This window comes from Alosa sapidissima, chromosome 18 (assembly GCF_018492685.1).
Source record: "Alosa sapidissima isolate fAloSap1 chromosome 18, fAloSap1.pri, whole genome shotgun sequence".
Classification (NCBI taxonomy): domain Eukaryota; kingdom Metazoa; phylum Chordata; class Actinopteri; order Clupeiformes; family Clupeidae; genus Alosa; species Alosa sapidissima.
Window position 1 is genome coordinate 10,258,054 of NC_055974.1, and position 19,021 is coordinate 10,277,074.

The 19,021-nt window shown below is 46.2% G+C and overlaps 1 protein-coding gene across 1 annotated transcript in view; it reads right to left on the bottom strand.

The window, feature by feature from the left end:
• Positions 1–156: 156 nt before the first annotated feature.
• Positions 157–19,021, bottom strand: part of acox3 (acyl-CoA oxidase 3, pristanoyl) — a 22,896-nt gene continuing 4,031 nt past the window's right edge. Inside the window, exons 6-18 of the mRNA XM_042070377.1 lie at positions 16,932–17,075; positions 16,263–16,351; positions 15,494–15,590; positions 14,014–14,196; positions 13,183–13,305; positions 12,697–12,817; positions 11,663–11,785; positions 10,702–10,815; positions 7,387–7,502; positions 4,639–4,813; positions 4,216–4,283; positions 3,597–3,683; positions 157–713 (exon numbers count right to left, since the gene is read on the bottom strand). Coding sequence (XP_041926311.1) covers positions 594–713; positions 3,597–3,683; positions 4,216–4,283; positions 4,639–4,813; positions 7,387–7,502; positions 10,702–10,815; positions 11,663–11,785; positions 12,697–12,817; positions 13,183–13,305; positions 14,014–14,196; positions 15,494–15,590; positions 16,263–16,351; positions 16,932–17,075 — 1,560 coding nt within the window. The 3' untranslated portion in view covers positions 157–593. The remainder of the gene's footprint in view (positions 714–3,596; positions 3,684–4,215; positions 4,284–4,638; positions 4,814–7,386; positions 7,503–10,701; positions 10,816–11,662; positions 11,786–12,696; positions 12,818–13,182; positions 13,306–14,013; positions 14,197–15,493; positions 15,591–16,262; positions 16,352–16,931; positions 17,076–19,021) is intronic.

Consider the following 19,021-nt stretch of genomic DNA (forward strand, 5'->3'; position numbering starts at 1 on the left):
ATAACTTCAGCAATTATTTTACTGTTGGCACAGCAACATAAGCTGAGGCCGTTTACTACATCAACAAGTCTAACAGCCTGTAAAACACTTTTTATATATTTGGACCGTCGTCACAGCAAAGTGCTAAAACCAGAGAGAAGATCTGATGCTTTATAGTGGGCCTGCTACCAGCTTAAAGTGCAGCAAGATAAGTTAGACATGACCTGTGGCCTAAATGATCCCTTTTGTCACATGTGATCTGTACTCTGCTAACAGCCAGCCACAGAAACGGTCACACAGAAAGAACACTGTACGAGAGGACTGGAGAAAGTAAAATGAGTTTGAGACGATGGAAAGAACATTTTAACACGAGAATTAATTAATTCATTAACTAATTAATTTTTGGAGATAAAGCAAAACAGAGAGGCACAGAGGACAGAGAGACAGATAATCTGTTTAAAAATTGCAGTGGTCATCCAAAGCAAAGGCACCAGTAGCGGTGATCCATCTATCAATGGCTGAGGCCAAGAGTGCCCAGCCAGATACCAAATGGTGGCAGATCAATCTCAAAGTGTTCCTGTGGTAGCCATGGTAACCGTCCACTAGTGACAGGCCTACAGCTTGGCCCGGAGGGAGCCCACTTCAGGTTTGTCCGAGCAGAACTCTTTCCACCAGGATGGACGTTCCAGAACTTTATCGCCCTGCATCACGGCGGCCCACATGTTCTTGTACAACTAGAACACAAGAACAATCATGACTTAGACAGTGCACACACAACAATGCATACCTCCATACCACTAACAGTTATAGTTTACATTAAGGCACTTAACAAAAGCTTTGCACTACAAGGGAACCTGTGTCTCTATGTTTACACTGTCCACAGTAAGACAAAACACATGAACTTTAATTAAACCCACAATAGTCTTCCAAGCGCAGACGCACTCCGGCGTCTTAGCGTCACGTCAACAAACCTTTGAGGTAAACAGTGAAGACAAAGCTCTGTCCGCTCGAGAGCGGTTGCTAAATGCTAAGACTAAGTGCTGCAATGACAAAACTCTAGCCCACTTAGCAAGCTGCACTCCAGTGTTTACCCAAGTCCTCTGGTCCACTACAGGATGGATGGAAAGAGGAACGGCGGAAGGTGGGAAGAGTGTCTGTGTACACACACACACACACACACACACACACACACACACACACACACACACACACACACACACACAGAGAGAGACAGACAGATGCACAGACACCTCTACACACAGAGACAGACAGGCAGACACACGCACACACAGACACAGACACACACACACACACACACACACACCTCTATACAGACACACACACACCTGCTTTTTATCTAAAAAGTGGGAAAGAAGTGGCCGTCAGAGCAGGCTCGTGCAAACAGCATGAGGTCCCAATCAGACGGTCCCGGGTGTGCTGTGATAGAGGGGCTGAGGCATGGCCCTTACAGGAACTTAGAGAGAGGAGGCAAAGGCAGGCCCTCACAGTCCCCTTCCAGTAACATACCCACCCAGCTACAAACAAGTCCCACTGTGAGTGTGAGTGTGTGTGTGTGTGTGCGCGAGCGAGCGAGCGAGCTCAGTTCCTTTGTGTGTTTGTGTGTATGAGAGAGAGAAAAGAAAAGATGGAGAAAGGGGAGAGGAAAGAAAGTGAGATAATGTGTTTACACTTGACTTTGAGACTAAGTGAATGTGAGTGTGTGTGTGTGTGTGTGTGTGTGTGTGTTGTTCTCTCACTTAGATTCACACTCTCACACACACACACACACTCACAGACAATGTGTTTACACTTGACAGTCAGTGTGAGTAAACATGTCTGTGCAAGTGTCTAGCACTGTCTGTCTGTCTATGCAATCAACCACCAAGCCAGTCCTGTCTGCCTGCCTGCCTGTGTGTCTGTCTGTCTATCTATATCCAGGTGGGTTTCACTGGCAAAGCACACAAGACTGTTTAAAACCTACACTCATCAAAATGTGTGCTGTCTGTGTGGGTCATGCCATGTGTGTGTGTGTGTGTGTGTGTGTGTGTGTCACTTCCTCCATGTGTGCTGTGGGTGTCTGTTTTGTTTTGGTCTGGCTTTTCCAAACAACCCCCCCCCCCCCACCCCCCGCCGCCACCACCACCACAACACACACACACACACACACACACACACACACACACACACACACACACAACCACCTCTATTGTTGTAACGAGAGACAGTAGTATGTCTGTTCAACCCCAGCCTTCATAACCACAGTCAAGCGCCGCATCACGACTCAAAGTGTCGAGACGGGCGACGCTCCATTTAAATCACGATGAGCGCGCCCCCATGATTCACTGCCCTAGATGACTGTCTGGCCGTCTGGACTGGGCATTATAGCAGTCACAAATCTCAACAGGGCTACACATGTAACCACCACCTCTCAGACAGTGACCAGCTGCACGGGAAAACACAAATTCATCTTTTTGAATTATCTGGAGGTCACTGGAGGTCACTCATTGCTTTTCTTTTTTTCCTTCCTTATTCTATCTTTGATTCCAAGGAACGAGGCCAAATTCATCTGTTTGTATTAAGGTAACTGAAGGTCATTCATTACTTTTTCGTATTCTTTCTTGGCATCTGAGGAGAGAGTTTTTGGACGTTGCGCAAGGTGATTTTTAGGTGACGCTTCCGTCCAGCAGGCTAATAATGGGTCTTTCAGTGTTCTGACATTAGTGCTGTGTCCCCACCAGAACTGGAGCACAGGACAGAGTGTTGCGTTTGGTAATGTTTTCCTTACGCATGTGTGTGAATGTGTGTGTGTGTCTGTGAATGTGTGTGTGTGTGTCTGAAGATTTCTGTGTATGAGCGAGAGTAAGTGTGTGTGTGTGTGTGTGTGTGTCTCTGAAGCTTCTGGCATATGAGCGAGAGAGTGTGTGTGTGTGTGTGTGTGTGTCTGTTTGTCTGAAGCTTCTGCCATATGTGCGTGTGTGTATGTAGCTTCTGGCAAATGAGTGTGTGTGTGTGAGAGAGAGAGAGAGAGAGAGAGAGAGAGAGAGAGAGAGAGAGAGAGAGAGAGAGAGATCATCATGTCATTTGGTCTGCACTGCACAGCTGGTTGGCTGGCTGTCCCCCTCTATCTGGGCTGGTGTCCCTGACCCTGTTTCCAACGTGCTCCACTCTGCACTAGTCAAGAGAGTTAGTCAAGAGCGCTCTTTCCCGTCTCCTTATAAAACACCACCCTATAAAATTAAAGACATTTTGGATGAGGCCATTTGATCCCAAACAAGCAATCGCTTTGATTTTTCACACATTGTTGACATGCACGTGTGAGAATGTGTTAGTACATGGATGGGAGGCCAGCTGTACAGTGATTGATTGCTGGTGTGCATACATGTGATTGCCAGTAATTGTATGTATGTGTGCTTATTTACTTGTATGCATGTGTGTGTGTGTGTGTGTGTGTGTGTGTGTTCTGTGTGTGTGTGTGTGTGTGTGTTCTCTGTGTGTGTGTGTGTGTTCTGTGTGTGTGTGTGTGTTCTGTGTGTGTGTGTGTGTGTGTGTTCTGTGTGTGCATGTTTTGTTTACTCAGCTGACGCGAGCAGCACAGCGTCTCTGTGCTCTGGTCTTACCTCACCGTCGGCTTTGCCAATGGGAGAGTTGAGGATGAAGTCGGGGGGAGCGATTACGTCCACCAGCGCCACCGCATCGTCCTTCAGCTGCACAGGATGAGGGGATGAGGGGATGGAGGGAGGGAGGGAGGGAGAGAGAGAGAGAGGGAGAGAGAGATAGGGAGGGAGAGGGAGACATTACAACTATTATACCGTCATTCTGTGCTTTGGCAACACTTCTACAGAAAGGGGAAGGAAGAAATGGTGTAGAAGAAGAGGAAAAAACAAGGGATAGAGAGAAAGAGGAAAAGTGAAAGAGGGAGAGAAAGAAGGAGAGAGAAAAACAGAGGGACCGAGAGAGAAAGAGAGAGGGGGGGGGGGGGGGGTGACAATAGCAGTGCAAAAGGACAGCAGCACAGGAAAAACATTCAACTTGGCGGTGTGAATCATTTCCTGTTCTAATGGTGGCACGCTGTTCCCGTCTCTCTTTCCCGGTGACCGCAACTCCAACCAGAGCGCAGCGCTGCAGAGAGCCGACACTCGGTGTCATGTGAAGGGAAAGCGCGCGGGTTAAGAGACTGGCACGGCCCTGTGAGGAGGAAAAAACAGGTCTAAAGGAAAAAAGGCAGAAGTGGCTTACCACAGTGCAGAGGTGGAGGATAGCTGTCTGGATGAAGTCTGCAGGCGCCTTGCCAGAGAAATATCCTCCTGCGTTTACAAACACAGACAAAAAAAAACAACACAAAATATACATTTTAACACATACACTACGCATTGAGACATCATTGAGACCTGTATTATTTGTGTATGTGATCGCCACAACCGTAGTGTGTACACACACATTCAGAAGGCTAGACAAACAAGTCTGTGAAGAGTTTAATACACAGGCCTATTTGCAGCTTGGCTTCAATATCAACACGTGTATCCATCTTTTGCTTTGCTTTGCTGGTGTCCAAAAGACGTTACATAATGCGTTGTAATGTCTTCCACTCACACTCACTCACTCACACACACACACACACACACCCAGACTGTTACTACTATTTACAGCTGGTCTACTGACCCTGGTACAGTATGGCCATGTGGTTGCTGAGGCTCCAGAGACCGTACAGGGTGGCCAGGCGCAGCAGCACAGGTCTGAGGCCAGCTGGAGTGTCCGCGTCATGGACCAGATTGTGGAACCGCTGCAGGACCGTGTGCTCGATGTAGACGATGGACAAGGAACGGCAGTAGTACACCTACAAACAGACACACACACACGCAACAGGCACAAAACACATGCTGGTAAATGCACACGTACAGTACACATAGAACCATACTCACAACATGTACATAGAGACATGAATTTTCTCTATCCCACACACACACACACACACACACACACACACACACACACACACACACACACACACACACACACACACACACACACACACACACACACACACACACACACACACACACACACAACCAGATTTACACATGGACAATGATAGGGAGGAAAAGGAAGTGGCCAATGAATGCACTTCCCAAAACACCGTGTAAACTGTTTAGCAAACACACACCCACACACACATAAAAAGGCCGTCCAAAGCCTGGCCTCATAACCCTGTCCTCAGTTTGAATGCAGAGGCCACTGTTTACAGATGGCTTCAGGATTCCTAGTGGCTTTTCAGGCCTTTAGTGAGTGTGTGCTTGTGGGTTTTTTATGGAGGGATTCTGTGGGAGTGATTGAGCAAGAGAGGTGTGGGGTGAGTGTGTGTGGAGGAGGGTGTCTGCATTTGAATGTGAGTGTGCATGATCATGTCCATGTGTCTGTAAGTGTGTGAGAGAGTCTGAGGACACATTACTACCTGTGTGTGTGTGTGTGTGTGTGTGTGTGTGTGTGTGTGTGTGTGTGTGTGTGTGTGATCAATCACCCTGAGTAGTTGTTGGTGAGGCATGAGTTGTCTGCCCATTTGCAATTAGGGGGGGAGTGAACAGCTGGAATGTGTGTGTGTTGGTTTAACTAATGTGATTTGCACTGTTTTCAAACTCGCTCTCACACACAGACACAGACACACACACAGACACACACACACACACACATAGAGAGTTCAGTTATGATGGCTCTTGGCTGGGTGCCTCTTGAAGCTTATTCCAAGTTCTTGGGGTTGAGCCATCGTGTGCGACATATATTAAAAACAGGGGTCAACTCAAATACACACACGCATTCAAGTGCACGAGAACGCACACACACACACACACAGGGGTGAGGCTTCAGCTTTGGGTGTGGTTCCTCTGGGGTCTTTTCTGGAGAACTCCTAAAAGCTTTAGTCAATTTTTCACAGTGTAATGTGTGTATGTTTGTAGTGTGTGTGTGTGCATGAGTATGTGTGTGTGTTTGTAGTGCGTGCGTATGTGTGTGTATGAGTATGTGTGCAGTCATCTAAAATTATTTTGTGTTTGTCTCTGTCTAACGCAGAATGTGTGTGAGGACATGAGTTTGTATGACGTGTGTGTGTGTGTGTGTGTGTGTGTGTGTGTGTCATGTGAGTGGGTTGTCTACAGTTTAGTTGATTCACGCCTGTTTTCTGTTTGTCTGCATGTCATAACAACGCTTAACGTCTGTTTAACGTCTGTCTATTTGAACGTTGGTGTGTGTGTGTGTGTGTGTGTGTGTATGTGTGTGTATATGTCTGCACCCACTCTTGTCTCTAATGAGGTTACATCATGTGTGTTTTGGACCGGTCCCATTTAAAACCCCATCCTCAGGGCTGCATTCCAGAAGGTTCTTTTACAATCACGGGACTGGCGTCATGCAAGGGGCCGCGCCGGCCTTCACGTGTGCGTCTGCACACACATGACCTCATGCATGTCACATGGAGACACGCGCTGCGGCTTAGCTGTCGCTCTGCGTTTGCTTTGAGAGAGTTCAGGCCCTCGATTACAAGCACTAGTCTCCCTCACACACACACACACATACTTCAGATATACAAACAATACTTCTGTTATGTAAAAATATGCCAGTTTGAGGCATAAGGCACTCAAGTTTAATGAAAAGGTCTGCTTAAGTATAGCCATGACAGAAGACAGGAGAGATGATTCCTGGTATTGGTATTGGTGTGTGGTGTGTGTGTGTGTGTGTGTGTCTGCCCACATGTCTGTAGGGTTATATTGCTGTTTTGATGTTTGTATGGGTGTGAGTGGTGGGTTGAGTTTTATATGTGTGACATCACTTGTTATGACTTTTGAGGTTTGTGCATTTATACGTATGGTTATTTGTGTATGTCTGCGTATGTATGTGTGTGTGTGTGTGTGAGTGAGTGTGTGTACATTACATACATCTGCATGTGATTTTGACTGAAATGATGAAATGAGTATTTGAGTGATTTCATATAAAATTGAGCATGTGTTTGTGTGTGTTTGTGTTTGTGTGTGTGTGTGTGTGTGTGTGTGTGTGTGTGTGTCTGTGTGTGTGTGTCCATGTCCTTGAGTAGGGTTTGTATGTGTGTGTCTGTATGTGTGTTTGTTGTGTCTTTGAGTGGTGTTTGTATGTGTGTGTGTGTGTGTGTGTGTGTGTGTGTGTACACATTACATACACCTGCATGTGACTCTGACAGAAAGGATGGTATTTGGAATGAGTATTTGAGTGATTTCATATAAAGTTGAGCATGTATTTGTGTGTGTGTGTGTGTGTGTGTGAGTGTGTGTGTCCTTGAGTAGGGTTTGTATGTGTGTGTTTGTATGTGTGAGTTTGTTGTGTCTTTGAGTCGTGTTTGTGTGTGTGTGTGTGTGTGTGTGTGTGTGTGCCTGTGTGCCTGCACCTTACCTGGCTGTTGTTCCTGGCCTCAAAGTCCCCCATGGCTTTAGTCTTCTCCAGAGCCAGTTTCTCCTCACTTTGCTTCAGTAGGAAACACACCAGCCACTTATAGGCTGCCAGCGGCACTGAGAAGTAAACACAAACACCACCACCATAAACAACAACAAACAAACAAACAACAGAGCCACCAATTACATATTTTACACTCAAACCACCAACACCATATTTTACACTCACACCACCAATAACATATTTTACACCCCACCAACATAAACAACCGAAGAAACTAAAGTCTGTTATCTCAGATGATGACTTGCCCACAAACACATTACTGCGGTCAGGGTTTCCTCCTCCCTATTCTTTGATGTTGGGGCTACTCATGGTGAGCACATAGCGCCATAACACTGCACAACACCAGCAGTCTGTCATCCCTCCTCAGCACTCCACTGCTGGAGCAGATCTCATAATCTCACTGAATCTCTCGTGGCTCACTTGGCCTGGCAGGACCGTGTGCTGACCAGTGTGTGAGATCACCACTGTCCATCTCTAACACACACACACACACACACACACACAAGCACACTTGCTACAAAAAAACACACCCAAACACACCCCCACCTCTCCCCGTTGCTGTGGCAACCTTCCCTCGTCAGAACGCAGGACACTCGATCCGTTTGCACCTGCAAGTGTGTGTGTGTGCGTATTTGTGTGTGTGTGTGTGCGTATTTGTGTGTGTGTGTGTGTGTGTGTGAGAGAGAGAGTGAGTGTTGATCCCCACTGACATCACCCTCGCTAAGGTCACAGCTGGCTGTGGCCATGAATTACTGAACGGTAAGTCACATCTGGTGACCGTGACTGCCTCTGAGTCTACTGGCCTTTTGTGCAATTAATTTTTTTACGGCAGATGACAAGAGTAGAGTTACCGGAAAGTACCTAACAGGCACCAATAGGTCACCTCCCCGTACAGGCACACACATGAGACGCATCAGGCTGTTTCTGAATCGGACATCTATTGCAGCCAACGTGTGGGGGACTGGTCAGTGTGAGGAGGACTGGTCAGTGTGTGGGGGACTGGTCAGTGTGTGGGGGACTGGTCAGTGTGTGGAGGACTGGTCAGTGTGTGGAGGACTGGTCAGTGTGTGGGGGACTAGTCAGTGTGTGTGTGGGGGACTAGTCAGTGTGTGTGTGGGGGACTGGTCAGTGTGTGGGGGACTGGTCAGTGTGTGGAGGACTGGTCAGTGTGTGGGGGACTAGTCAGTGTGTGTGGGGGACTAGTCAGTGTGTGGGGGACTGGTCAGTGTGTGTGGGGGACTGGTCAGTGTGTGTGGGGGACTGGTCAGTGTGTGGGGGACTGCTCTGGTGTGAGGCTGACATGCTCATTAAGGGTTTAACAACACCTGAGCACTCCACATGCTTGTGCTCCAATCCCCCACAGGCAGATCGGAGAAAACACTTCATCTGCTGCCATTTTGTGGCGTCAGCCAAAAACCCTGTCAGCCCTCCGTGTGTGTGTGTGTGTGTGTGTGTGTGTGTGTGTAAGCTCTCTCTGCTGCATGTGTGCATGTGGCTTAGAGGCCGTTTATGGCGTGTGACGACATATCACTTCTGTCCGAGGAGGAGTGGTAGTGGTGTGTGTGTGTGTGTGTGTGTGTGTGTGTGTGTGTGTGTGTGTGTGTGTGTGTGTGTGTAGAAGTGTTGGTGGGATTCAAACGGACTCAACCCTTTGCCTCGGAGGCCCGTTCTGGTCTGGTTTGTGGGTTTCTGCCCGGCGGAGCTGCCTGCCTTCATAAGTCTGTCAGAGCGCGGGATATGAGGCGAGAGAGGTGCGAAAATGAGTTGTGGGACTCGGGTTCAGAGACGCAGGCCGTCTGACCAGAGGGTCCTGACAGATGGACTAGACCCAAGTGTTTTTGGGAGAAGATGGCGGGGGGGGGGGGGGGGGGGGGGCTACATTTTTTGTAACACACATAGACACGTTCAAAAAGATTGTTTAAACATAATAAACATGATATGTGCTGTCCTATGAATACTCACACACACACACACACACACCCGACAGATGTTAACCTTTGACACACACACTCACACACACACACACGTGATCAGAGGGTGACAAAGCGTGACACGCGCAATCTATTTCGCCAGCACCCTATACCGTCCAATTACACGCCGGCGGCTCTGACCCCTGTCGCTAGGTAACAGCAGCCAGGTCGGTCGCCCAGCTGTCGAGCGGCGGGCGGTCCTGCAAGGGGGACAGATGTGGAGCACATGTGTCAGGAACGCTGCCAGAATATACATCGCGCTCTCACACTCGGGAATCCTCCTTTTTAGTGTGGAAAAGTGTATCTCTCACTCAGCACAACACACACACACACACACACACACACACACACCGAACGACCAAAACATACTACCTCAGAGGGCTTATGTCGTGCCTGCACTGCAATAACAAAAGCTACTTTCCTCTACATTTTCACTTGCTCTCTTTTGCACTTTATTAAATTAGCTGCAAATCCTAGGAAATCTGATAGGTACAATTAGAACACAATTCACTTGTGAGCGACCAGGCGGTTCTGTGCAAATGTGTTTGTGTGTGTTTACGTATGCACAGGAACATACCAGTAAATGTGTACATGCTGAAGGAGGAAAGTTGAAGAACTCTTTGCAAGTGTGTGTGTGTGTGTGTGTGTGTGTGTGTGTGTGTGTGTGTGTGTGTGTGTGTGTGTGTGCAGTCTGTGCGTTGTGTAAACCTCCCTCTCGACGCCTTAAAAGTCGTGCTAGTGGGAGAGTTAGCGGTCTGGACCGAAGTCCTTTTAGGCAAGTACCCTCCACTAGCAGCGCATTTCGGGCACTTATCGGGCATCTATTTCAGGCAGAACTGCACGTGCGCAAGGCTTCACGACACCAACCTCGCTCCAGTTGCGAGACCACAACACATTATTGGCACAATGTATTCACAACATACCACATCATTGGCACGATGTATTCACAACATACCACATCATTGGCACGATGTATTCACATGTCAACTTTTGGTGGCAGAAGGGGCGGAATATGTGTAGACGACTGCCATGTTTGCGTTACGAACTAACCCCATATATTTCTATGGGAGATTCTTTTAATGCTGTGTCTCCTCATTAGAAAGTCTCTGTCTGGGCTTGTTAGCTTGATTGCTGGTGCGCTCTACTCCCGATCCAAGGTGTTGTGTGTGTGCGGGTTCAAGTCCAGGTGACTGCAGGGCTGAGCCAGTTGGCCAACACAATGCAGATTACACGTGTGTGTGTGTGTGTGTGTGTGTGTTGTGTGTGTGTGTGCAATCCTTACCTGCTGAGTCCAAGCATTCCTCCATGGAGCCTGCGGTGAAGTGGCTCTGCAGGATGGAGCTAAAGTCCTCCAGGAAGTTCACCGACTCCAGCGGAGACTCAATAGGGCCTTGGCCTACAAACGGAGAGAATGAGAGAGAGAGAGAGGGAGAGAGAGAGAGAGAGAGAGGGAGAGATAGATAGACAGATAAGACCCCATTCACCTTCATCTCCCATTGACCCATTGACTCATCTACAGTGCATTTGGCCCCAGGTGATGTCTAGAGAAGAGAGCCTGTATTGTGTGTTAGTTGTGCTGGAGGCAGAGGAATGCAGCCCCATGGCCCTGGGTGTTTCTCCTGCTCACTGACTCATCCCTCAGCGCCATGACGACCAACTCCCTCCCATTAGTCATGCAATTGTGTCAAGCTGATTGATGAAGAGGCTGAGAGAGGATGGTACAATCAGGCCAAGTGTTACACTGTAGGTTCTCAAAACACCTGGGCGCACTTTTGCTGATCAGTGATAAAGACTGTCGGACGTTGTTTTGTCATGCTGTGTGTGTGTGTGTGTGTGTGTGTGTGTGTGTGTGTGTGTGTGTGTGTGTGTGTGTGCGTGCGTGCGTGTGAGTGTGTGTGAGTGAGAGTGAATGTGATTGTGAGAAAGTGAGAATGAGAGTAAGTGACAGATTGAGTAAAAATGTGAGTGAGTGAGTGAGTGAGTATGTTTTCTCCCAAACAGATATCGTATCTGTTTGTATTATTCTGTTAAAATATGTTTGCTTTGGCAACACTGCTTCACTGAATATGAGTATGAGTGAATGAGAGAGTTTAAGTAAGTGTGTGAGTGAGTGAGTGAGTGAGTGAGTGAGAGTCAGAATGATATATGTGAGTGAGTGAGTGAGTGAGTGAGTGTCAGTGTGTGAGTGAGTGAATGTCTGTGAGTGAGTAAGTGAATGAGTGAGTGAGTGAGTGAGGTCTGACCTCTCTGCTTGTGGTGCAGCCAGCTGAGCAGGTAGTTGCTGGTCTGCTGCAGAAGCACGTTGTTGTCGCCCTCGTACGTGCAGTTGGGGTCATTGTTGTCGCGGATCTCGCCGAGGCGATTCACTGCAGAGGAAGGCATTGCAACATCGTCACGCAGATTCCAAACAAATGAGATGTGATGCGATGTGATGAGATGTGTGTCAGACATTTTCTGAGACTGAGTAAAGTGCTCTACAGCATCGCAACAAAAAGCTGTCATAGTGACCAGTGGTTCCCAAGGGATGGGGTGGGAATGCAGTGTTTCAGCAAGGAGGTATTGTACAGGGTGATATATCAGAACAACAGACATAAATATACAACTACAAGTCAACTACAGCATAGTAACCTATAAGTAACCTACTTAGTGACGAGTTTTTAAGGCTACTCTGATCTGACATATGTTGCGGGCCTACTGTTTAGCCTGGATGTGAAGACAGAAAAGCTAGCCTAATTGTTACAATGTACATGTGCCTAACATCAACATGGCATGAACTAATCATCATAAACATGTTTAAATGTTTTCAACCAGCACTCAGACCAAATGAAATTCACATGTTTAACTGATAAACTGTTTGAGCTAAACTGATTGATGAAATTAAACTGTAAATATTTGTCTGAAAAATGTAATTACTAAATGTAATTGTTGAAACTGTTTACTAAACATTATGCAACAGCTGATCTGTTTTTCTATTAACGTTAAATGGTGCATTTATTTTAAAATATCAACCTACTGTGAGCCACTGCATTAGATAGAGAGGAGAGAGAGAGAAGTGTGAGAGAGAACAAAAAGAAAGAAGTGAGTGAGAGAGATAAAGAATGAGAGAGAGAGAGAAACAGAGATAGAGAGAGAAATAAAGAATGAGAGACACAGAGAGAGAGAGAGACAGAGAGAGAGAGAGAAATAAAGAATGAGAGAGAGAGAGAGAGAGAGAGAGAGATAGAGAGAGAGAGCATCTATAGTAGAGTGAGAGGAGAGATGACAGAGAGGGTCTCACTAGCGAGGTAGCCGTGTCCACCACAGGCCTCCCTGCACTCCTGAATGCCTCTCTGGGCCGTCCAGGAGCCCAGGGGCTTACTGGAGCACGACAGGGCGTGGATCTCTCTCCCCAGCTCGGCCTGCAGGGGTACAACACACACACACACACACACACACACACACACACACACACACACACACACACACACACACACACACACACAGAGAGAGAGAGATACACAAAAAGAGACAGAGAGAGAGATACACAAAAAGAGACAGAGAGACACGTGATGGAGTGGTCTCATGTTAGGATACACATAAACATAAATAAACACAGACAAACAATGGAAAACCACATGACGCTCTTAAGCTTTAACTTGGTAACAAATATTTTAGCCTTTAAAACTGAAGACAGCTGTTTCTCTGCCTCTTCTTACTAGTGTATTAAATTTTCCCTCTTCTCTTCTCCACACACACACACGGACACACACACACACGGACACACCTGTCTGTCGCTCTTGTCCCCCATCATGAGGCCGATCTGGAGCTCCACAAAGTTCATGAAGAAGGTCTTGGAGAAGTGCTCCAGAGCATACACCGCTGCCAGGTAGGGGATGAGCCGCCATTGCTGCAACCAAACAAGCACCGGCCAGTAAACAACTACAGCAAACACACAACTGAACGACTGTCAACACATCACTCACATGCTCAACACACAAATGAACGACTGTCAACATATTACTCACATGCTCAACACACACAAATGAACGACTGTCAACACATTAGCTACTCACATGCTCAACACACACAAATGAACGACTGTCAACACATCACTCCCATGCTCAACTGACAACTGACATCAAATGAACTCTCAACAACCACACAACCGCATAACCACATGCATATTAAATCGCACTTCAACCAAAACCTCAACTTTGAGAATAACTCCATCACACTCTTGTTTATGTTACAAAGCATCAACACATGAAATGGTAGTGTACCCTGCATTGCTTGGGGAGGAAACACAATAAATGGGAATGGACATTTTTCTGTCTGTCTGCCGTAGCAGAGTAGAGTGAGATTTTCAGCTTTTGCAAAATATTTCTTTTATTTTATACGTGGCAGATATCTGAGAATGCGTTGACATCATTATAAGAAGCGGACTGCAATCTGAACATGTCACTGTGTCAGCATGAAGTATTCAGTGTTGGCATGTGGTGGGTCTGTAGATGTGTTGGGATCGGTTCTGTGGTGTGGTACAGGTTCTGTGGTGTGATACCGGTTCTGCGGTGTGGTACCGGTTCTGTGGTGTGGCACCGGTTCTGTGGTGTGGTACCTGCAACTGGTACTCCAGCACGGGGATCTCCTCGTCGTCTTTGGGTCCAAACTGGCGGCGGGTGGCAGAGAAGCGGATGGCAATGGTCGTGGCCAGCTTCAGGTTGACCACCGCCATCCTGGAGATGGACACGCGCCCCCCAGACAGGGCACCCAGAGACGCTCCGAACCTCTTATTGGGGTCCTGATGGAGGGACAGAGAGGAGGGGGGAGAGGGGTAGAGAGAGAGATGATGATGATGATGAAAGTACAGAGTGAGAGAGAGAGAGATAGAGAGATGGAGAGAGAGGTAGAGAAGAGAGGAAAAGGACTAAGTGAGACACAAAAGACCAAGTGCGACAGGACAGAGAATAGAGAGCGGAAACAGAGTGTGTGAACATAACACAGAAAGAGAGAAAGAGAGCATGACAATAAACATTCAACACAAGAAAAACAGACGGAGAGAGAGAAGACAGACAGAAAAAAGAAATATGCAACAGGATTGAAGGACACAGAGGGCAACAGAGAAAGAGAGAGAGACAGAGAGAAAAGAAAGAGAGAGAGAGAGAGAGAGAGAGAGAGAGAGAGAGAGAGAGAGAGAGAGAGAGAGAGAGATTATGAGAAAAGCCTGGTTCTGCTCCAGTGGCCTCTCCAAACAAATGAAAGGCAGTGGAGGACACATCCGGACGGGTTAATTGGGTTTGGGCCTCTCTGCGCTGTTTGTTTTCACAGACGCCCTCCTTGCGGGTTTTCCGTCAGTCAAGACAGCCTGCAAAAAACGGGCTGTTTGTTTGGTCTGAAAACAGCGAGAATCTTCCCCCTCCAGCACGGTGGTTGGAACAACAGAGCCGTTCCCCTCAGCCTATTCTCTCAGCTTTCCCACCTAAGGGTGCCATCCTGCCTACCCTCCAGAGATGCGTGTTGTTTAGTCCAAGCTGTTGCTACTTGAAAAACCTGTAGTGTGGCGTGTGGCCTACACATATACAACTTCATGATGGTAACATAGAATCCAAGAATGGTCGCTGCTACTAATGCTGTCTTGCTACGAATAATCACACTTAGTTTGTGTAGATGTATGGCCTTTGTGTAGATGTATGGTCTTATTGTTATGCCTTATTAGCCAACCTTTTCTTTGTTCAGCACTTTGGCTCAACCCCTGTTGTTTTTAAATGTGCTATATAAATAAATGACTTGACTTGACTTGACATACGTGGACAAAACTGACAAAAGCCATGAGACAAGTCTTCAACTTGAGCCTACAGATGACGGGGAACAAAAGCCATTGCGGCAGCATACTGAATCTGAATCTGACTATTTAAGGTCGCTATAAGCTGCCTGTGTATTCGTAGGAATTAATGAATAAGTACCCCACTGTATCTGTTTTGGTATAGAATGTGAGAGGTCACCAGTGGACTGTTTAGATGCCCTATATTTTCTATCGGTGCAGTTTGACGTGGGAATGACCCGGTGAGTGAGTGCTTGTTGGGGGACCGTCAGCTGACCTTAAATGGTGTGACGTACTTCCCCTCCGGTGTCACGTCGCCCGTCTTGTTCAGCAGATTCTCCCGCGGGATCCGCACATTATGGAACATGGCAAACCTACACACACACACACACACACACACACACACGGGGATGAAACATAAGCCCTCAGGCATAAACAATAAACAACAACTTCACAACAAAAAAGTAGATGTTAAATGGATTGCTCCAAAGATATCCAACAATTGCTTTCTAATTTCTGTTACACTGGCAAACTGCTTTCTGTACACGCAAATAACGTCATATCCACATTCTAAAAAATGTTACAGATTATTCAGAGTAAGGAATTACAGGCATTTTATCAGTCTGGGTGATTCCTAAGAGTTAAACCCATCACTCTGGTGTTGCCAAACCTTCTTTGTCAGTGAGTGAAAATGTCTTTACAATGACTACCATCTGCTGGAAACATGGGCTAACTACACAGTCAGTGCAATTAGCTTGTGTAAGGTATAGCATAGAAGATTAAGTTAAACATGAAAATAAATTTCATTTTAAAAAGTAAATGTTTGGGGTAACAGACCACTTGGAAAAGATACATGATACACAAATCATATGTGTGTGTGTGTATGTGCATGTGTGTATATATATATATATATATATATATATATATATATATATATATATATATATATGTGTATATATATATATATATATATATATATATATATATATATATATGTATATGTGTGTGTGTGTGTGTACATGTGTGTGTTTAATCAGTGTACTCACCCATTGTCCAGGCCATTCTGGCCAAGCTTCTTGCCCATGTCTCCTACAGTGACCCCAGGCATGGACAACAGGGTCTTAGGGTCTCTCACCTGTAAGTAGTCACATCAGAACAAGGCAGTGGTGTAGTCTAGTTAGCTGTAGTGGATATACTGTGATGTAGTAGTTAGCTGTAGTGGGTATACTGTGACCAACCCCAAATGTTAATACCTATACTTGTCTATTTTAACTGGGTATACAGAGATGGTGATGCTTTTTAAGTGGGTATATTGTGTAGTCCTGCGTATAACGTAGACTACACCACCAGGACAAGGGATATTTACAGATCTGTTTCAGAGGAAGTCAATATGCCTCTTAATGACCTCCTCACTGAGGGTATTTGTTGAGGGAATTTGTTGATCTATCCATCCATCCATATAGTAATGATGATGATGGTATGGCAGCACATTTAATGAGCTGTCTATATTAGAGTCTTATCAAAATTTGATCTGAACTTGTCAACTCAAAAGAATCTGCCGCCAATCCCACATCTTATGAAATCACCTCAGGGGTGTACTGTGCAGACATGCCTGTAGACTTGTAGCCCAATACCAAACTGGCAGACCCCTCTCTGTGCTAATTCACCAAATTGAGACTGGTGCGCTTGGTGGACACAAGAATAACGAGCTGTACCTGGACGACAAACGAGTGCAGGCCGTGGCAGACCCCGTCTGGCGTGTGCAGCTGGGCGAAGACCACGGCGTGGGTCGCCGTCTTGCCCAGGTTCCCCACCCAGAACTTGGCCGCCTCGAAGTCTGGACTGTGGATGACAAACTCCTGCAGGAGGAGAGGACAGAAACAGACTTGCTCACTCTTCTCCACCGTCTTAAAAGAAACCATTTCTTTCGTTAAGAGTTATAGGATCAGAAGACCTTCGTCTGTCACTGTAAGGTATTTCGCGCATTTGGCAAAAGCCCCAGACAGCAGCGCATGGTAATCGGGATTTGTTATTTGTAAAAGTTATTTGCTATGTTCTGCTTCCAGTATGTAGAATTTTATATGATTATTATTATGTATATGTATTATTGTTTAGATTATTTATATGTTTATGACATTAATATTTTTATGTAGATGGTAGTGTTGACTAACCCCCCCCAACGATATCATCGTCCATCGCAATGTTTCACTGTACACACCGTCAAATGCCAATTAAGGGGACATCGCCCAACCCTAGTCCCTATCTGGACACAGAGATGTGTTAAAAACAACGCAAGTTGTGTTGTTTTCAACACATTCATTTTAAGAGTGCAGGAGGGACAGACTGTACCAAATCAAACCAACACAATAGGACAAGGACACACACATGGTTTTTATAAATGCTGCTTTGTTGTCAGTCACTTACTGTAAAGAGAATTTTATGTATCTATAAATGTATATAATTGTATAAATGTATATAATGTTATATGCCAATATGATATTTGATTACCTAATACAATGCCTATTTCAACCAAGGTGTTACATATGACAAAAAACAGCACCTGTTTTTAACATTCTTACATATAGTTTACATGCAAAAATTACATTCCTTTGCATGCTATTTCCATCATAATTTGTCTGAAGCTTTTTGCTGCATATTGCAAATTTCATGCAAGTGTCACGTATGAAAAACCGAGAGAAGCTGAGGGATTATGAAGCTGCAGAGATGTCATGACCTGCCCAGTGCCACACAGCTCTTATCTCCGCAGGTGAATATCTCTGACTCGACTTATGCACCTGACCTTGACTCTGCTACCCAGTCAGCTCATGTGCCTGCAGTCATCCAGACAGCCGTACGTGACGCTCTGCAGCCGAGGCCACCAGCACTCTACAGCAGGGGTCCCCAACCTTTCATGTGCCATGGACCGGTGTGATTCCCATTTTTTTTTCACGGACCGGGGGGGGGGGGGGGGGTTAGTGGGTTGGGGGTTCCATGTTCCATATGTGTTGTGCATGCATTACTTGAAAAGAACTAGCTCCAGTTATGTATGAACAGTGAAGGTAACAAACTCTTAAAAATGTGAAAAACGTGAACTTGAAAAATTTAATAATAGACCTATCAACTATGAAAATTTAACAACTTGAAGCTACATCTATCAAGTGTGAACATGCTTAACAAAATATGGGAACAAAACATGGGAACTAAACGTGCATTACGAATATAATCAGTGGGAGCCCTGTGCTTGTTTCCCTGCAACAAGAAGGTTCCATCTGGGGGTGATGGAAGACAGTGACACCCTCAGTGTGTTTGAAATGTCCAGTCGATTGCGCAATTTGATCTTAGTTGCAGTCATTGCAGAAAACCCGGCCTCGCATAGATACGTGGTGGAAAATGGTAGCAACGTTTTCAGCGCTTTTACGGCTCTCTCGGGATATTCTGCTTTGGTTTTGATCCAAAAACCCGCCAGAGAGGTTTCCTCATACACACTCTTAAGACCACCGTCATTTGCAATTTCGATCAACTGCTCCTCCTCCTGCGCTGACAAGTTAGGACTATTCTGGATATTGACAAATGGGTTGCGGACCCACTCATTGGTTTGCCGTGGATCTTTGGAGGATGGGAAGTAGCCTAACGCTCAAACTCATTTGAAAGCGCAACAAGGTGATCGTGCACCAGCTGCGAGAGAAAGGGCCCTGCCTCAGTCTCTCCCAAAACCCCCACTACTGTTTGGAACATATCAAATACACCCCGTTCCCATTCGTCCCCACAAATCAAGCTTGGCTTTAAATACAGTGACTTTATCTGC